The 26,606-nt window shown below is 64.2% G+C and overlaps 1 protein-coding gene across 2 annotated transcripts; it reads left to right on the top strand.

Annotated features, from left to right (window-relative positions):
• On the top strand, positions 1–26,606 carry LOC127019924 (diacylglycerol kinase beta-like). 2 transcript variants are annotated; one of them, XM_050902246.1, is made up of 26 exons: positions 1–128; positions 6,503–6,774; positions 8,871–8,947; positions 10,287–10,452; positions 10,724–10,786; positions 11,281–11,520; positions 12,275–12,445; positions 12,830–12,879; positions 13,491–13,565; positions 13,670–13,789; positions 14,848–14,965; positions 15,151–15,239; positions 15,693–15,809; positions 15,957–16,055; positions 16,179–16,292; positions 16,390–16,463; positions 16,593–16,667; positions 16,756–16,841; positions 17,045–17,134; positions 17,565–17,725; positions 19,275–19,339; positions 20,369–20,459; positions 23,255–23,456; positions 24,997–25,117; positions 25,232–25,292; positions 25,866–26,606. In XM_050902246.1, exons 2-26 carry the CDS (start codon positions 6,708–6,710, stop codon positions 25,962–25,964), a joined length of 2,691 nt encoding a protein of 896 aa, XP_050758203.1. In that variant the 5' UTR covers positions 1–128; positions 6,503–6,707; the 3' UTR covers positions 25,965–26,606. The 2 variants fall into 2 exon arrangements, with proteins under 2 accessions (XP_050758203.1, XP_050758204.1); XM_050902247.1 differs by lacking the exon at positions 10,724–10,786.

Below are 26,606 nucleotides of genomic sequence, written 5' to 3'. Positions count from 1 at the left end.
AGCTGCCGGGCTGCCCAGCCAGGCCGGCAACCGGCAGCCCCGGAGCCGCCGCCGCCTCCGGTACGACCTGGCCGGTCCCGCCGCCGCTCCGCTGGCCGCCGCCGATGGCACCGCGCTGCCGCCGCCAAGTAAGGGGACAGCGACGGGGGGGACGCGGGGCTGCGGCAAAGGGGGGGGGGGTACCGGGGATCCGCCGTGGGCTCGCCGCTTTCCAGCCGTGGGAAAACCCCCCTAACCCACGCGGGACCGCCGCTCGCCCAGCCGAGACCTCCTGCCCCGGCCGGGACCGACTTGGCGGCCCTCGCCGCCCACCCCCGCGCCCCGCACGGTGCCCTCGGAGCCCGCGACGCCCCCCGAGCCGGTCCCGACCCCGACCCGAGGCCTTTGGGCCGGGTTTGAAGCGGTTTGGGCAGCGGGGGACATGGGTTCAAGGAGCGGGGCAGCGCTGGGGTGTGGGAGCCGGGGGCTCCGGGTACCCGGGCGGGGGGCTCTGTCCCTGGGAAAAGGTGCCTTAAGGGTCAGGAAGGACAGGGAGGCATCCCCTTGCCCCCCCAGGGTGGAGAAGATGGCTGCCACCGAGCCTTTAACGCAGCCTGGGGAGTCTACGAGCTCTTCACTGGTGTCTCAGCGTGTGTTGGTTCTCAGCTTTGCCATAAAACCACACACCCTTTCGATGGGCAGAGAAACAGCCCGAGTCAGCCGTTCCCCTGCGTTGCCAGGCCGGAAAAGCTCGTTAGTGTCTTGCTCGTTAGTGTCTTTCTCGTTAGAGTAAAAATTGCTGGAGCCGTTTGCTTTGGAGGGCAGGAGGACCGAGGAGGTGTTCAGCATGCCTGGCTTGCGGAAAGAGGCTGTCTGCAACTTGTTCTTCACGTTGTTGCAGGGGATGAAAGGGGAGAAGAACATATTTCAAAGCTACCAGAAAGCAGCGTTATCCCACACAAGGTGCAGTTAACCCACAGGACTCGCTGCCGCAGGATTCCCACGGGGAGAGAGCCAGGGCTTCCCTGTGCCGGCAGTGGGAAGCCCTGGGTTTGTAAGTGCGAGGTGATGGAGCTGGGAGCCCGGGAAGGATCCCAGGGAGGATCCCAGCCCCCAGGCTGCGGGGCCAGCCACTGCCTCCCCGTCTGGCGTGGGAAGGGGCTTTGCCACGAGACAAGCTCTGCTCTGGCTGGGACCTGCCGGGGAGGTGGCGAGGGGACGGCTCTCGCTCACAAGGCATCCTAACTCGGATCCAGTCTGCTCCGAACTCAGCCAGCAAAATTATTCTCTAAAAAGGCAACAGTAGTAAGTCGGGAAGTTGTTGGTGTCCCTAGGGTGTGAGCCGAGCTGTCCTGGCCCTGGCGGGCTGACGGGGCAGGGGGGTGAGCTCCGGGGTGAGCTCCTGGGTCCCCGCTGTCCCCACGCGGCTGGGCTGAGCCGAGCTCTCCCAGCTCCCAGTTGGGAGTCGGTACGTCCGCAGCCTGACCCCGGGCCAGAGGAGCGGCCACGGCCACCCTCCTCTTCCCGTGTCGCCGCCCGGCTGTGCAGGAGAGAGCACAGCGAGAGCCGGTCACGGTGGCGGCAGATGTCTCTCCTCCCCGGCTTTGCCGGTCCTCTGAACGCAGCGGTCAGAGAGAGGGGAGCATCTCTTAGTGAAACGCTGCTCGCTTGCTTAAAAGCTGCCAGGGAAGGGTGCCCTGCAGCCGGGAGTGGGTGCAGAAGTCCAGCAAGGTGCTCCTGGCAGATGCGTGCATGCGGGGTTTGGGGGTGTGCACCAACAACCCCCTCTGTGTTTGCTGGACCGCTGCCGAAGGCAGGGGAGCGGGCAGCCGGCACAACGCCCCAAAAAGCAGCTACTCCAGGTGGGAAGGAGCATCCCTCCTCCTACGAGAGGTTCTCGGGGTCAGTAGGCGCAGGCTCATGGGCAGCTGCCTGCCCGGGTGCTCCTGGCACCCCTGCCAGCGCGTTTCATTGCTCCGGTGCTCGGCACCCAAAGCAAAGTTGGTGCAAGGTACCCGGACAGCATGCCTGGCTCTGCGTGGGTGGGCAAAGGGCTGGGGGAATGTGTAGAGAGCAACAGGCAGGGAGAATGGAAAAAGCAGATCCCGAGTGTCCTTTCAGGCTGGCAAAATGCAGAAAAGAGCGTTCTCCTGTCATTGCAGAAAATAGTTTGAGCGTGACTTGGTTGGGGTTTGTTTGCTGCAGTGGGACAGGAGGGATTTACACTCCACCCACCGCCTCAGGGGCCTCTCCCCAGTCCAACATAAAAATAGGCTGATCTTTCCAAAAGATGGGGCGGGCGGGCTGGAAAATGCCATTCCTGCAGGGACCCACTGTGCTTCTGCCCTGGAAGAAGATGTTGCGAGTGACTGTGGCTTTCAGCGGGCCCAGCCAGGGATGCAGGGAAGAGCCCGGCTTCGGGCCGTGCCGTACCCCGCTGTTGTCGGAGAGCTACAGCCTCCGCACGTGCAAGCGTGCATATGCACAGCAGGAGCTTTCCTTCCTCGCGCCGTCTCCTGAAGCTCGAGGAGCCGATGTTTTTCCTTCCCGAAGGGCATCGGAAGCAGAAATCTCCTGCGGGCAGGGCATGCGCTTGCAGCCCCATCCGCACGCCCCTGCGGAGCCGGTCGAAGGCTGGAGGCTCTGCGAGAGCGGCTGCTCTTCTGCCGGCACCCGGAGGCTGCCGTCCCACCACCTGCGGTTGCTCTGCCCCAGCTCGGGCAGAATTAGGTCTCCACTGCTAGCTCCAGTCATGGAGAGGGCAAGGCGCGTGCCAGTGAAACAAGCCCTCCCAAACCCACGGCAAGCCCCGTGGCACTGCGCTGCGTGCCGGGAGCTGGGTCCTCCGTCCTCGGCAGCGCCGGGCGGCCAGGGTCTGGTGGGAAGGCTCATGGGCAGGTTGGAAAAACAGCTCCTCTGCCCTCCCATCGCTGCTCCCGGGAGCCCCCCCCAGCTCCGGACACTGGGGGTGCCCGTGGGTAGCCCTTTCTTGTGGATATGGAGACGTGCCTGCTGCCCATGGCTTGGCCCTGCCACCGCCTGCCCGGGCCCCGCTCGCTGGCGGGGACTGGCCCATCGCCAGCTTCAGCCTGGCATCTCCCTTGTTGACGTGAGCGTTTCAGGCCCTACATGGCCGGGCCCTGGCTCCCACCGAGCTGCGCCTCTCCCCGCACCCAGCGATGCTCCCCACGGCGCCTCCTTCATCACCCCTCGCCTAGCCCTCAGCTCCCTCGCCCGGCCCCGGGGCTGGCAGGATGCTCCGTGCGGGGGCTTCCCGAGGGCTCCGGCACCAGCTAATCCCCCGGGGAGGGTTTGGGAGGTGCTCGGAGCCCTCCCGGCTCCCCACTCTCCATCCTCCCCCGGCCACTTCAGCCGCTCTGAGTCACGCCGCGCCGCCGGTGCCGGCAGAACGGCAAAGCCCACGCGCGCGGCTGGCGGGCACGGAGCGAGGAGGGGGAGAGGGGCCGCGTCCCGGTAAGCGCTTTCAGGCAGGGTAATCCGGTGTTATTTGTAACACTAGTAGGGGAGCTATTTTTAGAGGGAGGCAAATTTGATTTAATAGAACATAATTTGCCGCTGACAATTCAGAGGGCAGCCAAATGAGCAGCAGCTGGATTCCTAAGGAGGCTTTTTCCTGCCCTTCCTGAAATCCAAGGCTGACGTGCCAGAAGTGGCATTTGTTATTCCAACAATTGCTGGGGGAAAGCCCCTTGGGATGGCCCAATTAGCTCCGCTTTGCTTTCCTTCTGTCGCTTCGTGCCGCCTCGTAACCCGCCGTTAAAAGAAGCAAGGGATGTTTTTGCTGCCGTCCATCGCGGGAGGGCTTGGTGCACCTGAACTCCTTTGGGCAGCTGGAGCCAGCCAGGTCCCCCCCTTCGCCTTCGCCTTTTCTTCTGCGGGCTGAGTTAGCTCTGCTCTCTCAGCCTCTCCTTGTATAAATTTAGGATAAAAAATAGGTTCTGGTCAAACCAAACAGCTCATTTGCCAGAAAACAGAAAGCCTGTGTGCACTCCTGGAGGGTTTCTTACAGACTGAGTTCTTCTGGACCGGCCTCAGAGATACCTCGGGACAAGCCCTTCATCCTGGAAAGGTGCAAGCACCATATTCCTGCTTGTTCTTTCCCTGAGATGAAGATCCCCAGAAAACCGATGCCGGTGTGTGAAGACGTTGGGTCGTTTTTTTTCTAGCCCTAAAACCATTGTGTCCACCCTGTCCCCAGTTGGTGGCACGGGGACAAAGAGCTGCCGGGATGAGCTGGGACGGCCGCAGGCTGGAGGCGAGTTGCCACGGGGCCGGCAGGGCCCCGGCGAGGGTGGGGAGGTGACGTTTCCCTCAGGGTTGTGTGTTGTCCCCACGTGAGCACCCCAAGAGCAGAGCAGCGCTGGCATGTGGCGTTGTGTGTCGTCCCCCCCCCCCCAGCCCTGGGGCAACTGTCCCCCCACTGTCCCGGGCAGAAGCATCTCTGGGAGGGGTCCCCAAACCCCTGCCAGCTCAGCCCCCACCACGCTCCCGGCAGCCTCGGAGCCACGTTGCGCTGCAGCCGAGAAGCCCCAGACCATGGGACGGGATTGCCGAGGACAAGAGCCCCAGCAGCTGTGTCCCCCGGGGCTGTCTCCTGCTGGGAGAGGAAAGGGAGAGCTGCGAGGGAGAGGAGCAGGAGCTTTTCTGGGCAGCGGCATCAGCCCAGCTCTTGGAGAGCATCCTTGGGCAGCGGCATCCCCGGCAGGGCACGGCTTTATACCCAGGAAAATTTGCCACGAGGCAAATCCCTGGAGCAGCTCCCGGCAGTGAAGCAGGGTGTGCTCCGAGCTGCAGCTCCCGGCTGCTCTTGGGAGGAAAAGGGCTGAGCAGGACTAAGCACAGCCGTGTTGCTTAACTCAAATGTGTGCCCGGGCTTTGGTGGGCTTCTCTCCAGATGAGCAGTCGCTCCCCACGGCTGGAAAACCCCTCGGCAGCCATCCGGGCGGGTGCTTGGCCCTGTGCTGCTTGCTCAGGGGTCACCGTCCTCCCCCGTAGCCCCGAGGAGGGGTTTGCAGCACTCCCTCCTCCGCCAACACAGGCCTTGGCCCTTGGGCCGTGTCTCGCCCTGGAGTACTTGCAGCGGCTGGAGTTAAAGCCAAAATAACACTAGTGAAGTAAATTGGTTTTGCTGGGGACCGAGCAGCAATGCTCCCCTGATCGCGTCCCAAAAGCCTCGTGAAGGTGGTCACATCTCCTTGCCGACGCTGGGGCTGCCCTGTGTGGCTGCGGTGAAGGAGAAGGTCTATCCCAGGGACCGGCTGCAGGGGGAAATCCTGAGGATGAGGGGTTAAGTGCCCGCTCCCGGTGCACTCCGTGTGCAACCGTCCCTAGGGACACCGGCTGGGGTTGGTGTGGCAAGTGGGACCCGGCAGCTCCCCAAAATGACTCGCTCGCCTAAATCAAATGCCTTTTCCCATGACTGAAAAGGCGCCGTGGGCAGCCCAGCCAGCCGCGGGTGCTCCCCGAGCATCGCCCCAAGTAGCGTGGCCCTTCCCAGCTCGCCCGTGCTCCGCTTTCTCCAGTCCGTCAGCTCAGGCTGGCGGAAACCGGGAGCCAACGCTTAGCAGGGAGACAGCCCTAAAATCGAGATCAAATTGCTGTAATCCGCTCCTTGAAGAACAGCCGCCTCGAAGGCCGGCTGCCCTTTCCCCCACGACTGATTTGGTTAAGTGAAAATGCTAATAAATTTTGAATTTCTGCAAATGGATGGGCTGGAGGGAGGCCCTCTGACGCTTCCTCTGCGGTGCAGGTTTTTCCAGCCCAAGCAGGTTCCCTCTCACCCGGTTTTGAACATAGATTTTCATTTACAATGACTCTTGGCGGCGGAGCCAGCTAAAGATCACCACCAGCTTCGGAGATGGAGGCGTGAGCTGGGAGTTTCCACTCGTTCGGATCCCCTGCCTCCGAGCACCGCGTCTTCTCTAATTAATTGTGTCCTTCCTTCTGCTCCTATCACGCTGGGTTCCCCTGGAAAATGCTGGGGGTAACATAAGGCGACAGGTTCCTTTCCCTGCCCGCGGCGTTTGCCTTGCCTCTGTCAAGCCGCATCCTCCAGCCTCTGAGAGCTGCGGCCGTTGCGGGTGGCACCGCACCGGGTCCTGGCAGAGGGGCTCCCCTGGGGACGCCGAGCCCCGGGGACGCTCGCGCGACAAGGTGCTCTGCGTTCCTCCTTGCGCTCGCCCCGCTTTCTGCCAGCCCCCCACTGCGGCCGAAGCACTCCCCTCTCCGTTCCCGCGGGGCACCTGGAGCAGGGGTCCCCCACATCTGCGGCGGGGGGCCCTCCCCAGCTGGGAAAGCACCCCTGCACCCCGTTTCCAAGCTCACGCAACCCCTGCGCCAGCCCTGCTGACCACCACTGCCGCAGGCGACTCTCCCCGGGGCGGGGAGCCGTGGCAAGGCAGCCTGTGCAGGCAGGAGCCAGCCTGTGCGGGCAGGAGCCAGCCTCTGCCTGCCACGGGCAGGGCACCGCTGACCCCCTCCTCTCTTTCTATCCCCGCTCTAGGGAGGAAGGTGCTGACTGGGTGCTCTGAAGCTCTGGGGTTCGCTGCCCACGGGCTCAACGGGATGATGCCAGCCGGCTGAGAGACCCCCCCCCTGCCCCTGGCAGTGCCGATGTGACCGAGCGGCCGGCCGGGACCTGCGGCACTGAGCCCGACACGGCGAGCGCAGTGGCTCGTGGCCCCCCTTTTGGGGCCCGCCACCCGAAGATGAGCGATGGCGGGTGGATCTCGCTCAGCCCCACCGAGTTTGCCCAGCTCCAGCAGTACACAGACTGTGAGTACCCTCCGCCCCCCGCGCATCCCCCCCTGGGACAGGGAGAGGGGTTTTACAAGTCCCGTTGATCTGTGCCGGACTGGTGTCCTTGGTGTCCTCCTGGAGAACCAGATGACTTCTTAGATTTTGGATGGGGAGGCTGGGAAGGTCCCTGACCCCCAGCACCGGCTGGTGGGCCACGGCGGAGGAGTCCCCGTGCCTGCGCGCCCGGGAGGATTTAGCTGAGCACAAGCCCCCCTGCTTTGGGGGACGCGCACGTGAGCACGGCTCCGTCCCTCCGAAGGCGGCCAGCTCCCACGTTCGTTAGCGAAGCGAAATGCCAACGAGGAAAGCAGACTGGCTTTTCCTAAACACGCGGAGCTGCTCCACGGCTCGCCTCGGGTTGCCAACCCTCTGCGGTAATTTTACTTAGCGCTTTTGCAGAGCGACCTTCTCCTGCAGCTCCTGCCGAGGAGAGGAGGTTGGCGGCGGTGCCGTGGGGTCCTGGCACTGCGAGCAGCTGGGGAGGGAGCCCGGGCAAAACCCAGGGGTCCGAAACCAGGTCCTTGAGGTCCTGCCTGCCGCAGAGCCGGCGTGCAGGCGGGCTCGTTGCGGCAGGCGATGGAGAAGTGGCGCAGCCCGGGGAGGTGCTGAGAGCAGGGCAGGATGGGCAGGAAAGCCCAGCCAGGACCGTGGGACGAAGGGAGAAGGGGTATAAAATCTCCGTGGCATCGCTTTGCAGGGGCGGCACAGCCCCCAGGGTGAGCAAGCTCCTGCGGCTGTGCGGGAGAGGACTGGGAGGCAAAGGGGACCCCATGAGCCCCCCCGGGGCTGTCCTCGAGGCTGCTGCGCATCGTAGGGGCGAGGTGAACCGGGTCAGGGCTGACAGCATGGGGAGGCACAGTGTCCCAATCCAAACAGCCCAGTGCAAGCTGCCCCCAGCCCCCTGCCTGCCTGCCAGACATCCCAGGCAGGGACAGGCAGGGCTGCGGGCAGAGGTGTGTGCACAGCATCGCTGTCTGCATCTCGTCCTGCCTCTCCGGAGAAAGGGCTCTGCTTTCTTGAGTCACAGACCGTAAAACGCCATCTGTAACGCTGAGCTCAGAACACGTACGGCGTCTTCGTTTCGTTAATCAAAATGTGGCGAGCAAGGCTGCAGCGCGGGCAGCTGCCTCCATCCCCGGGAGGATGGCCTGGCACCGGACCGGGGAGCAGGGCTTGGGGTCCTCCCACAGGTCCTCCCCAGCCCTGGGGCCAGGAGCCCCCTCCTCGAGCACACACTGGCCCCTCGTCGTGCTCTGCGACCCCCAGACCTGCCCCAGGCATCCCGGACAGTCGTGGTCCAGCGCCGAGCTCCATCCGCAGCGGAGGGCTGGGGGGAGCAGGAGCCAGCACAGCCTCCCGCTTGGAGAGAGGATTTCACAGTAATGAACGGGGCTGGCGTGTCTGAGAGCCTTTTAAATGGACATGCCTGGAGATGTGTGTCTGAAGGTTAGGGCTTAAGGTTCCCTCTCCTTGATCTTTTTTTCTGTTTTACCCTTATTTCTCAATTTTGGAAGGACCGATGTCCCTCCAGCCCTGAGGACACCCAGCCAGGCGAACTCACGGGCCATTTACTGTTGGCGTGAAAGTTTGCACGGAGCAATACCGTTCTATTTCTCCCTCCTGGCACCTCCTGGAGATGCCGATGGGTAGCCCAGGGCAGGCTCCGGGAATGGCTCGGGCTGCCAGCAGGCACCAGCTCTCAGCGCTGGGGACAGCCACCCAAAGCCCGTGCGGAGGGGCCGGGGCAGGGATGGCCAGGCTTTGTGCTCGGCATCGCCCCCGGAGCAGCCCGGGCTTTCCTTGCCCAACACCGCGGCTTCGCTCTGGGTCTGCGTTTATTTTCATAGAAGTAGGAGGAAGAGGACCCATCCCTGCCGGCAAGCTTTACGTATATACCCTGCACTCCAAAGGGAGAGGGAAAAGCAGGGCACGGGTGGCCCCTTTCCAGGCACGGAAGGAACCAGAAATTGTATATCCAGCAGATAAACTCAGTCTCCACCATCCTGCTGGTGGTCTAATGGCGAAGGGGGCTCGCCGGTGCCGTGCTCAGTGCGACGCTTTTGTCTCCCCAGACTCCACCAAGAAGCTCAAGGATGTCCTGGAGGAGTTCCACGGGGACGGCGTCCTCTCGAGGTACAACCCCGAACAGGTATGGCTCTGTCCCCTCCAGCCTCCCCCCGTGCTGCTGGCAGCTCCCGACCCCTCGCCGGCTCCCCCAGCCCAGCTCCCGCAGCTAAAAGCAACTGGGAGAAAGCAGATCTCTCTGTCCGCCCCCGGCCTCTCCCCGCAGCCCGTGCTCCCGGGACTGGGGAAGATGCTCCCACAAGATGGGGAGCATCTTTCCCAGCCCCTGGCCATCCCGGGGACCAGGCTTGCTGCGCGGCCATCCCACCCCATCCCACCGATGCTGCCGGGACCCGGCGGCTGCGCTGCCGTCCTGTGCTGGCTGCAGGCTGCCTTGCTGAGAGAGTTTTGGGGCATTTCCTTGCCAGGCAGAAGCCGGGGAGGGATTTACTCTCTCTTCCTCCAAAAACAAATGACGTTGCTGTTGCCAGCGTGGGGACAGGGGAAGGCCCTGTGCCTTCTCCCTCTCACCTGGGGAAGGCTGGTGTTATTTTTTTCCAAGCGGTGCTTTCAGAGAGCCCTATTAGTGTGCCAGCAGGACAGAGCCTTTCACAGGGGCCATAATCACTAGAAACGAGGCAAAACGCAAAAAATCAGTGGGCTGAATGGAGCGAGGAGGGGCAGCGAAACTACCCAGCTATTCAAGGGCACTACAGGAGCCTCGCTCCAGCTGGGGCCAAAAAAAGCCATCGGGAAGGCGATGGGGATGCCCAGTGGGGAAGGAGGAGGCGAGGAGACCTCGGAAGGACGATAGCCCCCAGGGGCTGGGGGTGGGCTGGAGGGTCCCGCTGCTCCGTGCCCTGCCCGGGGGAGCGGGAGGCTTTCAGAGCACAGCTCGTTACACCCCTCTGCCTCCAACGCCCCCGGCCTCCTTTGGTTGTGCCAGAAGGTCTGTATTTAGTTCCTCAATTGTTTGCCAAAAGCTGAGCACCCGGCTCCGTCGGAGCCTCCTGCCCCTCCAGTGAAGCTGCCCACCATGCAGGGGTCTGCAGACCCCCGGGCAGGCGAGCCGGCTGCTGCCCCACCACCGGCAAGTGCCATCCCACCGCAGCTCTGCCCTTCCCCCAGCTCCGACCCTGGCTGCCGCAGCTCCCATCCCTGCTCCGAACGCCGCTGGCCTGGCTCAGCCGTGCTGGCCCCCGGCAGCCAGCCGGCACTGGGGATTTCTGGCCCTGGTACCTCTGGGTCCCTTTAGGTCCCGCTGCTGGGATCTGGGAAGCCGGTGGTTTTGGGGAGGGCTCTGCAGCTGATGTGCCTGGTGAGGGGGGCCCAGGGCACGGACCCCCCCCCCCCACCAGCAGCAGCTCTGCACCGTCATGGTTTTACCGGGGCACCTCCAGCAGCCTCCTCTGTCCCCTCCCCAGCCCATCGACTATGAGGGCTTTCGCCTCTTCATGAAGACCTACCTGGAGGCGGACGTGCCCGAGGAGCTTTGCCAACACCTCTTCACCTCCTTCAAGCGTAAGATATGCCAAGCCTCCCCCGACACCCAGCGCCAGAGCCCCGGCGTCTCGCAGCTCAACACCCTCGGTGAGCCAACCCTGCCTCTGCCACCCAGCCGGGCACACCGTGGCACGGCGGCACCTCGGGCTCACTCCCACGCCGCCCCACGAGGATGAAGGTTGTGGGGTGGCACCCGCAGTGGGTGGCATCGGGGCCAGCACAGAGCCCAGCTCTGTCCCATCCGACGGATGGGCTCCCAGGGGACCCTGCACTGCTCTGGGGAGGAGAGGGCTTTCCCCAGCCTGGGGACACACGGGACATCGTTGCACTGATTCCTCCCTTTCCTTGGCACATTCAGAGCCTAAGTCACTCAATGCCGGCATCTCTATCCAGACCGAGGTGGCCTGCGCCACTGTCACAGGTACCGGTGCGGGCGGCCACCGAGCGTGTGGCTGCACCGGGAGCAGGGGATGTGTGCCGGGCACCCAGCTTCTGCCTCCCCCGGCCCCTGCCGGGGTGGATTCGCAGCGTGCGGAGACATCTGCTGAAAGGACTATAAACTGCAAAAGAACAGGGAGAACCCTCCCCGGGTGCTTGGCTGCTGTGTCGGGGCTTGGGAGCAGCTCTGGCCGGTGACGGGGGACCACGTCCTCCCCGCCTGGTCCCAAGCACCGTGGTGGCCGGCACCCAGGGACGGGAGTGCTACTGGGAGCCGCTGGGCCAAGCAGGAGGGTGAGGGGCCGCCCGTGGTGCCCCTTGGAGAGCCCTGGGGCCGGGATGCCAGCCGGCTTTTGGGTTAGCAAAGAGGATCCAGGGCGAACGATCGGCACCCGTGTGGGGTTCCTGGAGGAAGGGGCTTGCTGGGTGCAGGCACCCTGGTGTCACGCTGCCCATGGGTATCTGTCTGCTTTGCAGGGATCAATGGGAAAACGCTCTTAAGTGCCCTGGGACGACACACTCCTGAGCCCAAGAGCTGCCACAGCAACACGGCTGAGCCGCAGCCGGCGTCCCTCACCCCGGCATCGATCGCCAATGCCTCCCCTAGCTGGTCCAGGTCGTCCTCCCAGAAGTCCACCACCGGCACCCCTTCCGCTCACAACTCCTCGGGCTCTTCGAAGATCTCCTCCGGGTCCCTGCTCAGCCCTCAGTCGCCAGGTGAGCTTGGCTGGGGCTCCACGGCGGACATGGGCAGTGGCAAGCCCTCCCCGGTTTCCCAAGCCGCGGAGCCGCACCTTGCCCCAGCGGCGCAGCTGGTTAGGTCCCCTGCGCAGTGACGGTGACCTTCCAAACTCAGCGGGTTCCTGGCGTTTTGACACCTTTACTTTGCAAACTTAAGCCGCCGATCCCATCCCGCGGAGCCCCCGCCGGTCAATGTCTTAATTACGTGGCAGCAGCTCCCAGCGAGGGGGGGGATCGGAGCGGTGAGTCACGGCTGCCTCCAGCCCAGCTCCTGCCAGCCACCGATGAGGGGAGCGCTGGGAAGGGCCCCTCTGCCAGGAGCAGCCATCTGCCGAAGGCTGCCGTCGGCGCGGGCAGCCGCGAGCGTGGGCTGTCCTGGTACCCCGGCAAGCCACGCCACCGCCAGCCAAGCTTCTTGCTCCTTCTGGCTGGGTGCTTGTCCCCGGCAGGGCACGTCCCCATGGCTCCTGCTGCTCATCCCACCCACGCCTGCAGTGCTGGAGGTGTGAGGGTCTGCGCCCCAGGGACTGACTGGCAGTGCCTGCGATGGCACCCAGCCCCGTGTCCCCTTCGTGTGCCCAGCCCTGCTCCTGCGATGGCACCCAGTCCCGCATCCTCCGCGCCTTGCCTGCCCCACGCCGAATTCCTGTGCTGCCAGCCCCGTATCCCGACTGGGGAGGGCTCCTTGCCCCCCTGTGCATGGCCTTCATCCCCGCCTCCCTGCCTGCAGGCATGAGGAGCACGGAGAAGAGGTTACCCTTCAGCCTGCGGAAGAGCCACAGCTCCCTGAAAGCCGCCCCCCCGCTGCCCCCCGGCCCCCTGGCCCAGGTAGTCCACCTGAAGGACATCGTCTGCTACCTGTCCCTGCTGGAGAGGGGACGGGCAGAGGACAAGCTGGAGTGTAAGTGGGACCCTGGGGCCATGGGCTGCCGGTCACGTCGCGTGGAGCGGGGGGGGACACACCGGTGGCTGGAGACATCGCCTGGGGGGTTCATCTGAGGAGGGGTGCGGGGCTGGGCGCTCCTGCTCACTTTGTAATGCTGAAATGTTAAAACCGCTTGGGAAACCCGCTCGGCATTCCCCCCTCTGCTCCTGCCTGCCGGCACCCACGTCTGGCAGAGGGGCAGCTGGGGGGGCCGCGGCTTCGCTCCGGTACCGTGCAGCCCGGTATGGGCTCGGGTCACACCTCACCCGGGCTGAGCCGGCGCGGTGCTGCTGCCATCCGGCAGCCCCGGCACCCCGGGCCTGGGCTCTAACCGGCAGCCAGCTTCTCTTCTCCCCCCAGTTATGTTTCGCCTCTACGATACTGATGGAAACGGCCTCCTGGACAGCTCGGTAAGCTTTCCCTCGGGAGAGAAAGCCGGGGCCGCTCAGGGGGTCGGAGACACGCAGGGCCTTATCGGGGTGCCCGCTCCCCCGGCGAGGCGCTCCGAGCTAAATGGGGATATGGGGAGGGAGGAGGAAGGCAGCAGCATTTGCTGGGAGGCCGGACTGCGGGGCTGGGGGATGCGCACCAGCTCTGCAGTATCCAGCAGCAGCTCCAGAAAATCCACCCACCAGTAATCGTAGCTCTACATCAGGTCACGGTGTTTCAGAAAAGGAAAAATCGTGCACCCCCCCCCCCCCCCGGGATGTTTTCTCTTTGTCCTTTGGGTATCTCCCTTGAAACCCGTTGCAAATAAAGATCTGTTTTATCAGAGCGGTTTTTCCGAGGGAAAACCCACTGCAGATTTTCTGGCAGATTTTCAGAGGAGAAAGCAGCACCCAGCACCCACCGAGAAGTGGGGTGTCGCTGGCCCCCTGTGCGGGCGGGGGGCTGGGGCAGCCTTGAGCGTATCGGGACGTAGACCTGATACGTCCCCAGTTTGGGGGCTTGAGGCTGGACACACCGGCTCGTGCCCAAAGCCGTCCCTAAGTGCTGGGTGCCGTCGTCTTTCTGTGCTCAGGAGCTGGATCGTATCATCAACCAGATGGTGCACGTGGCCGAGTACCTGGAGTGGGACTCCACCGAGCTGAAGCCGGTGAGTGCCGGGGCTGGGGCAGCTGGGGGGACCACAGGGGCTCTCGGCTGGAACCGGCAGCCGGGGGTCACGGATGGCATCACCGTGTCTCCTCCCTCCTCCAGATCTTGAAGGCGATGATGGAGGAGATCGACTACAACCATGACGGGACCGTGACGCTGGAGGAGTGGATCCGGGGCGGCATGACCACCATCCCCTTGCTGGTCCTCCTGGGGATGGAGACGGTGAGTGCCCGTGCGGGGACCTGCTTCGGCCTCATCCAGCCACCCTGCCCGCTCCGGGAGGAAAGCCCCGGGGCTGGCGGCAGCGGGAGAGAAGGGTGGCAATGGAGGGCATGCAGGGACCACGGGAGGGCACCCTACCCCCGGCAACCGGCCGCGCACCCACCCGTCCGGCACCGCACAGCTCCGCACCAGGCCCCAGCTCCCCAGCCCCTGCAGACCCCCCCGCCCTGCCTCTGCTGATCGCCCTTCGCCCCCCCAAATCTTCACAAGCTCAGTTTTGAGCTGCGGTGGTTGCCAGCTGCCGTGCCCCGGGAGGCTGGCCTCGCTCCTCGCTATTGTAGCGCACTCCGGTTCGATGAATATTTAATCAAAAAATAAGAAGAGCGCCTAAAATGCCAGCTCGTCTCCCGGGGTGAGCTTCAAAGAGCAGAGGTGGGGTGCTTTGGGACCCCCCCCTTATTTCCCTGTGCTGTTTTTTCATCCTTTTGGGCTTCATTTCATCAAGGTGCATCCCTGGCCATAGAGTAATAGTTTGCAGGGAAAATCCGGGTTTTTGCTCCCCGGTGCCCGTTCTGGTGTTTGCTTCCCACGGAGAGGCGGGGGGGGGGGGGGCCAGGCTTTCTGGGAGGAAGATTCAAGAAAACAGGGAATTTTAAGTGGCTCCTGCAAAGCGCTCGTGCTTGGACCCAGATGTGAGAGGCTTGCTTTTGTCACCCCGTGGTGGTGGTGGCCTGGCCCCAGATGTGGAGTCACCTTCCCCTCGGCCACCAGCAGAGCATCCCCGCAGCCGGGCTGTGCCGAGGGGCCGTGGGGAGCTGGAGCTCGGTGCCAGGAGTGCCAGGAGCCGGACATGCCCGGGGAGGAGGGGAGGCAGCAGCAGGGATGCTCAGGGGAACAGCAAGGAGAAGGGGAGCAGGGGGGAGCCCATGGTTCTGCTGGGAGCGAACGCCCACAGACGCGCTGGGGGCTTTTATGGGGTGAAAAGCTGATAAAAGTGGCGGGCTGGGAGCCCCGGCGGGGGAGTGACCCCCCTCGCCCTCCGCTCTCCTGCCCTGCAGAACGTGAAGGACGACGGGCAGCACGCCTGGAGGCTGAAGCACTTCAAGAAACCTGCCTACTGCAACTTCTGCCGCACCATGCTGCTGGGGGTCCGCAAGCAGGGCCTCTGCTGCTCCTGTGAGTCCCGGCCCCCCGCGGCCCCCCATGCACCCAGGCCAGCAGCTCCTGCCCCATCCCAGTACCCCAGGGAGGGGGGACTGGTCCCCATCAGTGCTGAGCCCTGTGGGTGCTGCAGGGTGAGCGGGGAGCGGGCAGCGCCCGTGCCGGGGGGTGATACTCACCACTTTCTTCTGTCCCGCCAGTCTGCAAGTACACCGTCCACGAGAGGTGCGTGTCCAAAGATATCGCCTCCTGCATCAGCACCTACGTGAAATCCAAGAGAAACACGAGCGTGAGTAGGCGGCCGGCGCGTTTCTAAGCCGGTGGGTCTCCCGTGGAGCCCTCCCGGAGGCAGCACCGCTGGCAGCAGCTGGCCCCTCCGTCTCCTGCCCTGGTCCCCCATAGCTTTTTCCCCTGGGATTTGCCCCTCGGGTCCTGGGCAGCAGCTCACAGGCTTTTCCAGCATCCAGAGCCCGGCAGGGTGGGCCCCGTCCCCAGCCCCCGGGGACCTGCAGGACCCCTGGCCCCGAGGTTCGCCACAGCTCCAGGTGGGGGACGGGTGTCCCCGATCTGTTGCACGAAGCAGCAGGGAGGGAAGGCGGCCACGCGAGGGGCTGGTTTGGATCAGTCAGCATCCCTGCGCGACAAGCCACCCTCCGAAATCACAACGGCAGCCCTTAGCGGAGAGGAGACGCCGGCGGGTCGGTGGGTGCTGCGCCCGCAGTGCCCGCCCCGTGCCTTGCAGGTGATGCAGCACACGTGGATCGAGGGCAATTCCCCCGTCAAGTGTGACAGATGCCACAAGAGCATCAAGTGCTACCAGGGCATCACCGGCCTGCACTGCGTCTGGTGCCAAGTCACCGTGAGTACACGGGTGGGGGGGGGGCCCAGGGTGCACACCCCGGGCTGCACCCTGCAGCGCACCCCGACCGGCCGGCCCCGAGGGAGGAGAGGCTCACAAATGGCCTCGTGTCCCCTGCCCGACATCCCTTCCTCCCACCCTCTCCAGCTCCACAACAAATGTGCCTCCCACGTGAAGCCGGAGTGCGACGGGGGCCCGCTGCGGGACCACATCTTGCTGCCTTCCTACATCTGCCCCGTCGTCCTGGTAAGCGCCCCGCTCCGTGCTGCCGGGACCCGGCAGGCCATCGCCGCGGCCGACCTGCCTCCCCCGGCTGCCGGCGCCGCCTTCTCGGGGCGGCGTGCGCATCTGCGCCTCTGTTCCCCAAAGGACAGGCAGTCCCACTGCCGGAGATCGGAGAGCGACTCTCCTGCCAGCACCAGCCCCGAGGACAACCAGGGCTTCAAGTTCAACTCCACCACGGTGGATGGGCAAGGACTGCAGGTAGGTTCCCACGCCGGGCTGCCAGCGAGCTCTGCCGCCGGTGCGCGCCAAGCCCCGCAGTGGCCGGGCGTTCGCAGCCGTGCTTTCTGCCCTCCAGATCAGCCCCCGGCCCGGGACGCACCCCCTCCTGGTGCTTGTGAACCCCAAGAGCGGAGGAAGGCAAGGGGAGCGGTAGGTGGGGTCCTGCCTGGGGAGAGCATCCCCCCAGGGTCGGCAGCTGCCGGTCCCTCAGGCTGCTCCGGCACCTCTCCCGGAGGGAGGCTCGCCTCCGCGGCATCCCTCACTCCTCTCTTTCCCTAGGGTCCTCCGGAAATTTCACTACCTGCTCAACCCACGCCAAGTGTACAACCTGGACCGCGGCGGGCCCGCGCCAGGGTACGGAGATGCTGCGGCCGATCCTCTGCCCCCTCCCGCCGGCCCCTGCTCCCCCACGTCACCCCTTGTCTCTCCTGGCTTTCTCCAGGCTGAGCTTTTTTCGGGACACGCCGGATTTCCGCGTCCTGGCCTGCGGAGGGGACGGCACAGTGGGCTGGATCCTGGACTGCATAGGTGAGCGAGGAGCAGCCGTGCTCCCACAGAGCATTGTCCGTCCTCGACGATCTGCCGCGGGTTCCCGATATTCCCCCGGTGAGAGCGGGATGGGGGTCCTGCCAACCGCATTGCCCCCGAGCTGCCGGCCGAGGAGGGACACGGCGAGGAGCAGGGAATGAAGCCCTTTCAGCCCCAAACCTCTCTTTCCCCTTGAATTGCAGACAAGGCGAACTTGGTGAAGCACCCGCCGGTAGCCGTCCTGCCCCTGGGAACGGGCAATGACCTGGCCCGGTGCCTGCGCTGGGGAGGAGGTGAGGCCGGGCGAGCATCGCCCGGGGGGTGGCCGGCCCGCGGGGACCCTCTGGTGCAGCTGGGTGGGTGCCGTCCTGGGGGAGGGAGGGCTCCTGGGCTCTTGGGACGAGGCTCGGGGCTGCATCTCAGCCCTGGTGCCTCCTGACGGGTGCCTCTAAACCCCTTCCGAAAAAAAGCAGCCGCTGCTTTCTAAACCCCCGTCAGCTGGGTCCTGCCCAACAACCTTTTTCATCTGGGAGAGCCATGCCGTTAGCTGAAATCTCTGCCACCGCTGCAAGGACGAGCCGGGTATCTTGCCGGTGCCGTAGCAGCAGCCCCAGGCTGCCCTGCGTGCTCGGCACCCAACTACCTCCGGCCCCACGTGACACGGCTGCACTCCCCTTCGTCCTCCTTCATCCTCCTCCGACGCCGACCTTCTTTCCCTTACAGGCTATGAAGGAGGCAACCTGATGAAGGTCCTGAAAGACATCGAGCACAGCACGGAGGTGATGCTGGATCGCTGGCAGATGGACGTCATTCCCAGTGACAGAGAGGCCAATGGTGACCCTGTCCCGTCCACCATCATCAACAACTACTTCTCCATCGGGGTGGTGAGTACCGCGGGGCAGGGATGGATCCTGAGGGCAGCCCAGAGCACAGCGCACACGCGTTTTAGCTGGAGAGAGCAGCACAGCGCAGGGCTAGTAATCGGTGCCCAGACCAGCGCCGTACCGTGCCCACCGGAGCTGCTCGGCCATGGCAAAGCGGAGGGAAGAGCTCCAGAGGCCGGTGGAGCAGGGGAGCTGTCACCTGGGTCCCCAGCGCAGCCGCAGCCTCAAACCCACCCGGATCAAAGCATTCCCAGGGGCATTTCCCACTCAGCCGGTGGGAAATGCCTCGGCTGCCATGAAGTCGCTGGAGCGATCCAGCTCGACAGGTTCACTGTCTCCTCCTAGACTCATCCTTAGCCCTCTTCCGAGCCATCCCCGAGTTAATTCCCAGGAGCAGGGGCTGGTTCCTGGTGACGTTCCTCAGAGACCATAAAAGCCTTTCTAAGTGTTTGGTGAAACTCTACATTTGAGCTTGAGTCTCCCAAGCCGGGGACTCCCCCTCCCTGTTCTTCCTTGCTCACATTCCCAACTTCCCTCCATCTCCCAGCGTTGTTGTTCTGGTTTTATTGTCATTGGTAATGGCAGCACTTAAATACGTAAACAGGCATGGAATCTCTCTCTTCCCAGCTGGGAATGTTGGAAGAGCAAGCGTGCGAGGAGCTTAAATGAGGTTCAGGGAAGTCTGGGGTCTCGGGGACAGGTTGAGATCTGCTGGACACCCCCCCTGAAGCTTTTGCCGAGACGGCACCCATCGGCAAAGCCCCACTTTGGTGCTCGGACCTGCGTTCCCCCATGTTTTTCTAACCCAGGCAGGGTTAGGGAGCCCGGGGAGGATGGCAGCCCCATGCCAGGGGGGCTTTCCCCAGCGCCGGGCGTCAATCCTGGGAGCAGCAGGGCTTTAGGGGAACGGCAAAGTGGAAAGCACTTCTCTTCCTGGGGGCTTGCAGCGTTTTTGTCCTGGGCCATGGGTGCCCGAGCGGTACCACCACGGCGTGGGTCACCCACCCGGCAGCGCTGCGGGATGCTTCGAGTTTCACATCAGCTCCCGCTAATGCCTGGGGGTGTCACTGCAGGTGGCATTTGGTGACAGCTTCCGAGTCGGGCTTAAACACCCCCCCACCCTGCATAGGAGAGGTTGCAAGGAGTTTCAGGAGAGCTGTCACCCTGCCAGGGGAGCTGTCACCCTGCCAGGGGAGCTGTCAGGGTGCAGGGTCCTGGGGTGACCCCTGAGTCCCACTGCCCCGCCGGTAGCCCTTCCTCCCTCCCTCAGCATCACCTCCATGCAGAGCCCCTGCGATGAGGGAAGGAGGCCAAGTGCACGATAATTATGTCTCGCTTAACAAGCCCGTTCCACGCTTTGCGAGCAGCCTGACCGAGGGTGCCTCCATCGCCTCGGCACGGCCCCCCGCGCTGTGCCCCTGTGCCGCGGGGGCCGGCGGCGAGGGCGAAGAGCTGGGCCCCGGATCCTGGCGCGTGCCCACGGGGCACAGAGCCGGGTTTCTATCTCCCTGCTGCGCCGCTGACGTCTCTGCGCTTCCTCTCGCCGCAGGACGCCTCCATCGCCCACCGCTTCCACGTCATGCGAGAAAAGCACCCCGAGAAATTCAACAGCAGGTAAGGGCTGCCCGTGGTCCCCCCGAAAGCTGGGTATGGGGGGACGCCCCGCCGCTGCTGTGCACCGTGCCGAGGGGACGTGCCGGAGCCTGCTCCCCTCCCGTGGGGCTCCTCTTGCCCCTCTCCCCATGGGACCGGCAGCAGCCCGGAGGAGGCGGCGCGGTGTTCGACCAAACTTAGGGAACGGGCAGGGGACGCGGCGGGCATGGCCGAGGGGCAGGGGCCGGGCACGGCGTGGGTCCAGGGTGCTCCTTCGGGCCCCACGCAGCGCGGTAGGCTGCTCGAACTTGGCCGCGCACCCAATTATGTTCATTCATGCTTTATAATTGGCACCGAATTCCAGGACCGGCAGGAGGAGGCCGGGCAGCGAGGGCAGGGCAGGCAGCAGGTCGCAGCTCGCTCCCGCTGTGCTCGGCGTGCATGGAAATGGCACGTCGGCAGCAGGAGCCGTGGCTTGCGACCCCTGTCCCCACGTTCAGAAATACCTGCTAGAAAAACCCCGAATGGACCAAAGCGTCTGGCTCTGCTCCGAAATTCGGCTCCCCTCGGCTTACAGCTCCCCCTCAAAGCCTGGTGCAGCGATTGATGCAGGGGATGAGCAATGGTCAGGGGCTGCCTAGCAGGGTGCTGGGAGGGTGCGAGGCAGGGTGCTGAGGTGGGGGACATCCCCTCCGTGGGGTACCTCGTCGCCGGCAGCCCCGTCGAGAGACGACAGCCCACACTCAGCTCTGCCGAGAGCCGGTGGAGGCACCTCGCCCCGTGCTGAAGGACCACCCAGCACCCACATCCTTCCCCTCCGCAGGGTGTCAGAGCCAGGTCCGCCTGAGCCACCCCCCTGTCCCACAGCACAACTCCCTGGGGCCATGACGCTGGCGGTCCCTCCCCGCGATGGCTCGTGTCCCCACCGATGGCTCATGTCTCCATCGCAACAGCTCCAGAAAGGTTCTGGCAGCCCATCCCGCTGCCGCCGGCTGGGTTGGGGCGAGGTGCTGCTCCCGAGCGGGATGCTGATGCCTCTCTGTACCCCAGGATGAAGAACAAGCTGTGGTACTTCGAATTCGGGACGTCGGAGACCTTTGCGGCCACCTGCAAGAAGCTCCACGACTATGTCGAGGTGGAGGTGGGTTTCCCGGGATGGTCCCCGGCTTCCGCCGCGGCACAAAGGCTTTTTGGGAAGGGTCGCCCATGGGTCCCTCAGGCAGGGCTTTTGGCTGTTCGGGGAGAGGGTGCCGCGACAGCTTTGACCCCTTACGGTGGCAGGAGGATGCGGTGGCTGGCAGGACCCGCTCTTCCACGGCGCGGCGCTTGCCGCAAAGCCGGCCAGCTGCAAGCAGAAGAATAGCCCTGTATTTCCCCCCCCCCCCCCTTCCAGCTGTATTTGAGAGCGTGCCTGGAATATTCCCTCTGTAAACTCCGCGTCTGCTCCCGGCCTTCGTTGGATGACATGGAAACAGCCTTTAATTAGAGCGGGGAGGAGGGCCCGCGGTTGCTAAGAGCGCTGTCATTTCTCCGCTCGCGCTGGGGGGGTTTGGGCCGGGCTTTGCTGTAAACTTCCGCCTCTCCTTATCTCTGGATAAACCACCCTTTTATAACTTAGGCTTAAGGGCGGAGGGGAAAAAAAAAAACCTCGCTTGCTACAAAGGGCTGGTGTGGGTCTGACCAGGCGGTGGGCGCAGGGTCGCTGGCGGCGGGCAGAGAGCAGGCAGAGAGCAGGCAGAGAGCAGGCAGAGCCCGGGGAGCTGCATGCGGCCGTGGGCAGAGGGACTTTGAAGCCTGTTTCTACGCGGGGAGTTTCAGCCCTTCCCAAAGCCCGAAGCGGGTAGCTGTGCCCTCGGCCGCTGGTGGGAAGGGGCAGGAGCAGGGGCACGGCCATCTCACCCCCTTCACCGGCCACGCGCCAGCATCCCGGGGCGGATAAAGCCCGTGGCTGTGGGGTTCGACGCTGCCGGAGATGGGTGCGAGGTGCCCCCCGGCTCCTCTCGAGGTGCCCCGCGCGCTGCCCGCCAAGCGTGCGTCGGCACCGGCTGCGCCGCGCCGGCAGGAAAGCGTTAATCCCGCAGTATTTGAAGTTGAAAGCGGCAGCCTGTCCTCCCTCCCGCTCCCAGGCAACTGTCAGCCTTGCAGAGAAATGGCGGTTTTGTTTTGGAAATTGGCACTCGTTCCCCTGCAGCTCCTGGAAATGAATTTGCTTTTTCCCCAGCTGCAAATTTCTACTTCCAGCATCGCTGCCAGCGCGCCGTCAGCTGCCCCTGCTCAAAGAGCCCATTGTAGCTCGCTGGCACGCTAACAGGGGAGGGCTACGCAGGGAGAAATCGCTCCCCGCACGCGTGGGCGTGGGCAGGCGTGGGCAGCCGTGGTCCTGCCCGTCCCGCACGCTCCCGGGGCAGGAACGGGCTCCCACGGCATCCCCTGAAATCCCGCAGCCCGGGCAGCCCCGGCCAGCCGACTCGCTCCCATCCCACCGCGGCCGGGTCGGTACCCGCCGCCTCGCAGGCAGGCAGGAAAGATGCCTGCGGTCGGGGGCGACGCTCGGCTCGGCCGGGCGTGGGATATGTTGTCCATCCCGTGAGGAATCGGAGCCCTCTCGCTCGGTATCCGCCGCTCGGAGCGTTAGGGTCTTTTCTGTTCCTACAAATCATGATATCATTAAGATGTATTGAGAACGAAAGGATTTACATCCTTTACAAGCCTTGGAGAGACAGAACGCGAGGCTAAAAATAAGATCGCGGAGCATCAGGGGAGGCAGAGCAGATCTGAACATACAGAGACGTTTGCTCGTGTGCACGCCCAGCTCCACATACATGCGGCCGGCGTGCTCAGCGCTTACCGACAGCGTATTAAAAATAAGCTCGAGACCTTCGCTCTTTGCTAGAGGAAAACAACCGGAGTCAAAGCAGCAGCGGGGGTTCATCAGCCCATTCACATTCCTCTCGGCAAAGCAAGAGAGGGCAGAAATGCCGTCGCAACCCCAAAAGGCAAGGAAAAAAATGTGCTGGTGTTTGCTGAAGTGTAGCGTGGCAGGTAGAGAGCAGATGCGTAAAGGAAAATACAAATGCTCTAGAGAAAATACAGTTGAATGGGAAAGCGGCCGCTTCCTCCAGAGGTATCTAGAAAGGGGATCCAGCGCCGTCTGGGTAGTGTGAGAGTGACAAGACCTGAAGTTCAGAAATGCATTTCCATGGCTGCTGCTTCCAGTCCTGTGGGAAAGCCGCAGGGAACAGACATTTTACCTTTGACAGGGAATTTTCAGCTGGGGCAGTCCGGCTGTACGACCCCGAAGCCGGGGATACCAGTTCTGTGTGCTGGCTTGCGGTTTTCTCTCCAAACCCTGCCGTTTTTTCCTCTGACACCTTTCCTATCATTGCCTTCCAGCCTCATTTCTAGTTTCCAAATTGCACTTGAAGGCAGTCTGGTTTGAGTTAGTTTTTGGGCAGCCAAACTTTCTGATTCTTTGGGGTCAATTTGAACAAGGGGAGGTGGGGAAGCGTCTGCTGGAGATGCTTGGATGGAGGTCGCTCCGGGGCCAAGGCGGTATTGTATCCTATCTTGGGTCGCAGCACCAAGCCCGGCCGAGGTTTTCTGTGGTCTCAGAGGAATTTGCTTCTCGAAACTCCCATCTCAGACAGGTAGTAAAATTCAGATCAAACTAGAGGGGAAAGCAGCACAAGGAAGGGGAGGTGGCGGTTGTCAGCCCTAGAAAAGCAAAGCCGGGGGGTATTCGTTTGCACCTCCAGCCCCAGCCGCCCCGGGGCTGCCCGTGCCCTCGGGGCAGGTTTGCTCTGGGGACCGTCCCCACGCTCGGGGAGCCCCGCTCCTTCGGCGGGCAGGCAGGGAGAGGAGGCTGGGCTCCGCAGGCGCCGGGCACCAGCTCCCCGCCTCGACCCCGCGGCCTGACGCTGCCCGTGTGCCCGGCAGTGCGACGGGACCCTGCTAGACCTGAGCAACGCGTCCCTGGAGGGCATCGCCGTCCTCAACATCCCCAGCATGTACGGCGGCTCCAACCTCTGGGGCGAGACCAAGAAGCAACGCGGTTACAACCGGCTGGGCAAGAAAGCGCCGGAGAAGCTGCACGCCACGGTGGTCACCGACGCCAAGGAGCTCAAGTTCTGCGTGCAGGGTGAGCGGCGGGGCCCGGCGGCGATCGGGGTTTGGGGGGTGCGCGGGGTTAGCACGGGGGAGGTGGGCAGCCGCCGGTTCCGGCTGCGGCTCAGCGCATGTGGCGCTGGAGCAACGGTGCTGGAGGGGTTGCTATCGGCTCGCTGTCTTTTGGGGTGCCGGGGTGACCCCAAGAACGATGTGTCCAAGCTGGCGAAGGAGGGTGGCTCTGCCCGCCTGGGTCTGGCCCAGCACTGCGTTTCGCAGGGCTGGTTATGCCATGCCATGGCGGCCAGAGAGGACGTGGCTCTCGTGCCCTGCCATCCACCTCTCCCCCCACCCTCCGGGGGTCACAGCTCAGGGGGCGGGGGGGGGGGGGGGTGCCCGGATGGGACCCATCCCCTGCGGGCGTGAGGCTGGGCAGCCCCCGGCACCCCGTGGGGCTGGCAGGCAGCCGCTGCAGGGCCGGGTGCCCGCTGCTGCTGCAGAGGAGGAGTCGGAAGCGGAGCTGCAGAGCTGGCACCGACGGCTTTTGTAAGCGTCTTCCCAGGCTCCGCCGCAGCGCTGCCAGCCTGGCTGGGGGATTTCGGGAAGAGCTCGGTACCCATGCGGTGCCCTGGCCGGCACCTCACACCCGTTGCCGTCGCCACCGGAGCCGTCCCTGCGGGCACGGGCAGGGTGCAGGCAGCCCAAAGGGCTGGCAGGGTTCCCCAGCAGAGAGCGGTGGGTTAGAAAGCAGCCAGCAAAATAGGCGAAGTGCCCATATTTTCCACCCGCCACCTCCCGCAGCCCAGGGCTGCAGTGGGAAACAGCCGCGGTGTCACCGGCTGTCCCCGGCTGTCCCTCGCCGGGCGAGCCCATGGGAACGGGCAGCAGGGAGCAGGACAGAGCAAAGGCCGGTTCCAAAGGGTGGCGGGAGGCAGCGGGGTCGGTCCCCTGGGCACATCCCCACTTGCGGGTGGGCAGGAGGATGTGGTGGGGCTCGGGGGGCTTCTCCTGGGGGGGTTTCCACCCGGGGTGAAAGAGAACCCTGAAGGGAGTGAGAGATGGAGTTGCTGCGGTGTGGGCTGCCTTTGCTGGCGGCCCGGAAGAGCAGGAGGAGCTGGGAAAAGGAGCGATGCCCTGGGATTTGAGCAAGATCCCTCCCGGTGAGGACTCTGCCATGCATCCCGGCTCCCGGGGGGCTGCAGTGCCCCCCAGGGCACCCAGGGGAGGGGGGGTGTCTGCTGCCATTTCATACAACACCGCAAATAAGCGGTCGAAGGGCTGGTGGGGATCCGGGCTGCCACCCTGCAGCCATGCAGGACCGGGTGCTGTTTCAGACCAGGAGTATTTTTGCTCCAGGGATTTTGGAGAGCAGCATTGCCCGATGCTGCAAATGCCCAGCTGGGTGGTTTTGGGGCACAGGGGACATCAGGACACATCCCCACAGTGCCACCAGCCCCGCTGCCCTCCGGGGCAGCCAGCAGCCCCGGTGTGCTGGCCCTGATGTTTCGGATGATGGCAGAAGGCAGGGGATCCCCAGGGACGGGGGGACCGACTCAGATCCCTCTCTCTTGCAGACCTCAGCGACCACCTCCTGGAGGTGGTGGGGCTGGAGGGCGCGATGGAGATGGGGCAGATCTACACGGGGCTGAAGAGCGCTGGGAAGAGACTGGCCCAGTGTTCATCCGTCACCATCAGGTATTTGTCCCCGTGCCGGCTGAGTGCCCGCCCGCCGGCGAAAGCTGGCGCCCGCGTCACCCTGTTCCTGTGACGCCTGTGTCACCCTGCGTTCCCTCTCTTTGTGCCTTGCAGGACGTCCAAGCTGCTGCCCATGCAGGTGGACGGGGAGCCCTGGATGCAGCCATCCTGCACCGTGAGTCCCCGGGGAAGGGGCGGCTCTGCCGCGGGCAGCCGGGGTAGGCAGGGGCTGGCAGCACGGCAGGCAGCCTCGGCTCCCCGTGCAGCGCAGCAAAGCCTCTGGAGTTGGCAGGAGGCTCCTGCGCTTGCTGGTGCGTGGCCACAGAGCCCGGCCACTTGTGACTGCTCTCTGCGCCCGTGCCGGCCCCGGACTCATGGCAAGCCATCGCGGGAGCCGTGGGGACAGGGGCACGCTCGTCCCTTGTTGGGCGGGTGGGCGCAGCAGCATCCCTTCCTGAGGGGGCTGCAGCGAGGTCCCCCACCACCCGGCAGGCAGCTTGCCTGGAGGAGAAATCCTCTGCCCGTCCCAGCGCTGCCTGGATGTGATTCCGGAGCTGTTGCTCCCGTGCAGCAAAGCATTTATCGAGCCGGCTGGGAGGCGGCAGCAGCTCCTCGCCCTGATGCTGGGTGCTGAGCTGCTCCCGTGCTTGCTCGGCTTGCTCCCTGGGGTCCCCGGGCTGGGGGGTGCCCAGGGAGGGCTCAGAGCCCAGGAGCCCCTTACTGAGCTGGATTTTTCCCTTCTTCTTAGGTCAAAATTACACATAAAAGCCAAGTGCCGATGCTGCTGGGCCCGCCGCAGAAGAGCAGCTTCTTTTTCCTGAAGAGGAGAAACCGAACTCGAGATTAAGCAGCGTGCAAGGAGCCGCAGCCCAGAGGCACCCGGCGTCCCAGACACCCACCCGCTGCGGGGGGATCCCCAAATCCCCGCTCCGTGGCGGGGAGAGAAAACACCCCCCCCCCAAGCCCGGCAGGGATGATTTGTCCTGGGAAGGTCTTGGAGGCTCCTTCCCAACCACCACAAGCGTCTTCTCCAGCTGGGATGGAAGCGGTGGGCGAAGGCAGGCCGACGCGCGGGGAGCGCGTTCGCCGGAGCGGTGCTAGGACTGAGGTTTTTTTTTTCCCTTTATTTAAATAACCCCCCCCCCCCGCCCCTGCTGCAAATGAACGTGCTCCCGAGAAAACGCCAAGCTTCACTTATTTATTTTTAATCCTCTTGAAGGACACTCGATGTTTTGCTGCACTGGCTTTCTGTCCCCCAACCCTTGCACGTGGGAGAAGTTATTTATTTTCTTAGGCTAGAGGAGATGGTCTCTGCCATGCCTTTGGCTAGCGATTCTGGGATGGGTTTTAAGCAGATGCAAAGACAGCCTTCGCTGCCGGCCCTGGGAGCCGCGAGGCGTGGGACGGGCTTGGGGACAGACGGTGCCTGTGCCACGGGGACAAGTGCGGGGTGGACGGGAGGAGACCGTGTTTTGATGTGGAAACGGCA

Source organism: Gymnogyps californianus, chromosome 10, assembly GCF_018139145.2.
Source record: "Gymnogyps californianus isolate 813 chromosome 10, ASM1813914v2, whole genome shotgun sequence".
Classification (NCBI taxonomy): Eukaryota; Metazoa; Chordata; class Aves; order Accipitriformes; family Cathartidae; genus Gymnogyps; species Gymnogyps californianus.
The sequence above is the reverse complement of the archived record's forward strand: the minus strand, read 5'-3'. Positions and strand labels throughout refer to the sequence as shown.

Excerpts from the sequence above, each read along its gene's own strand:
- LOC127019924 (XM_050902246.1), top strand. The coding sequence starts at position 6,708 with ATGAGCGATGGCGGGTGGATCTCGCTCAGCCCCACCGAGTTTGCCCAG. Across the intron at positions 12,446-12,829 it reads GGCAGAGGACAAGCTGGAGT|TTATGTTTCGCCTCTACGAT; the intron begins GTAAGTGGGACC and ends TTCTCCCCCCAG. Across the intron at positions 16,056-16,178 it reads ACATCTGCCCCGTCGTCCTG|GACAGGCAGTCCCACTGCCG; the intron begins GTAAGCGCCCCG and ends TGTTCCCCAAAG.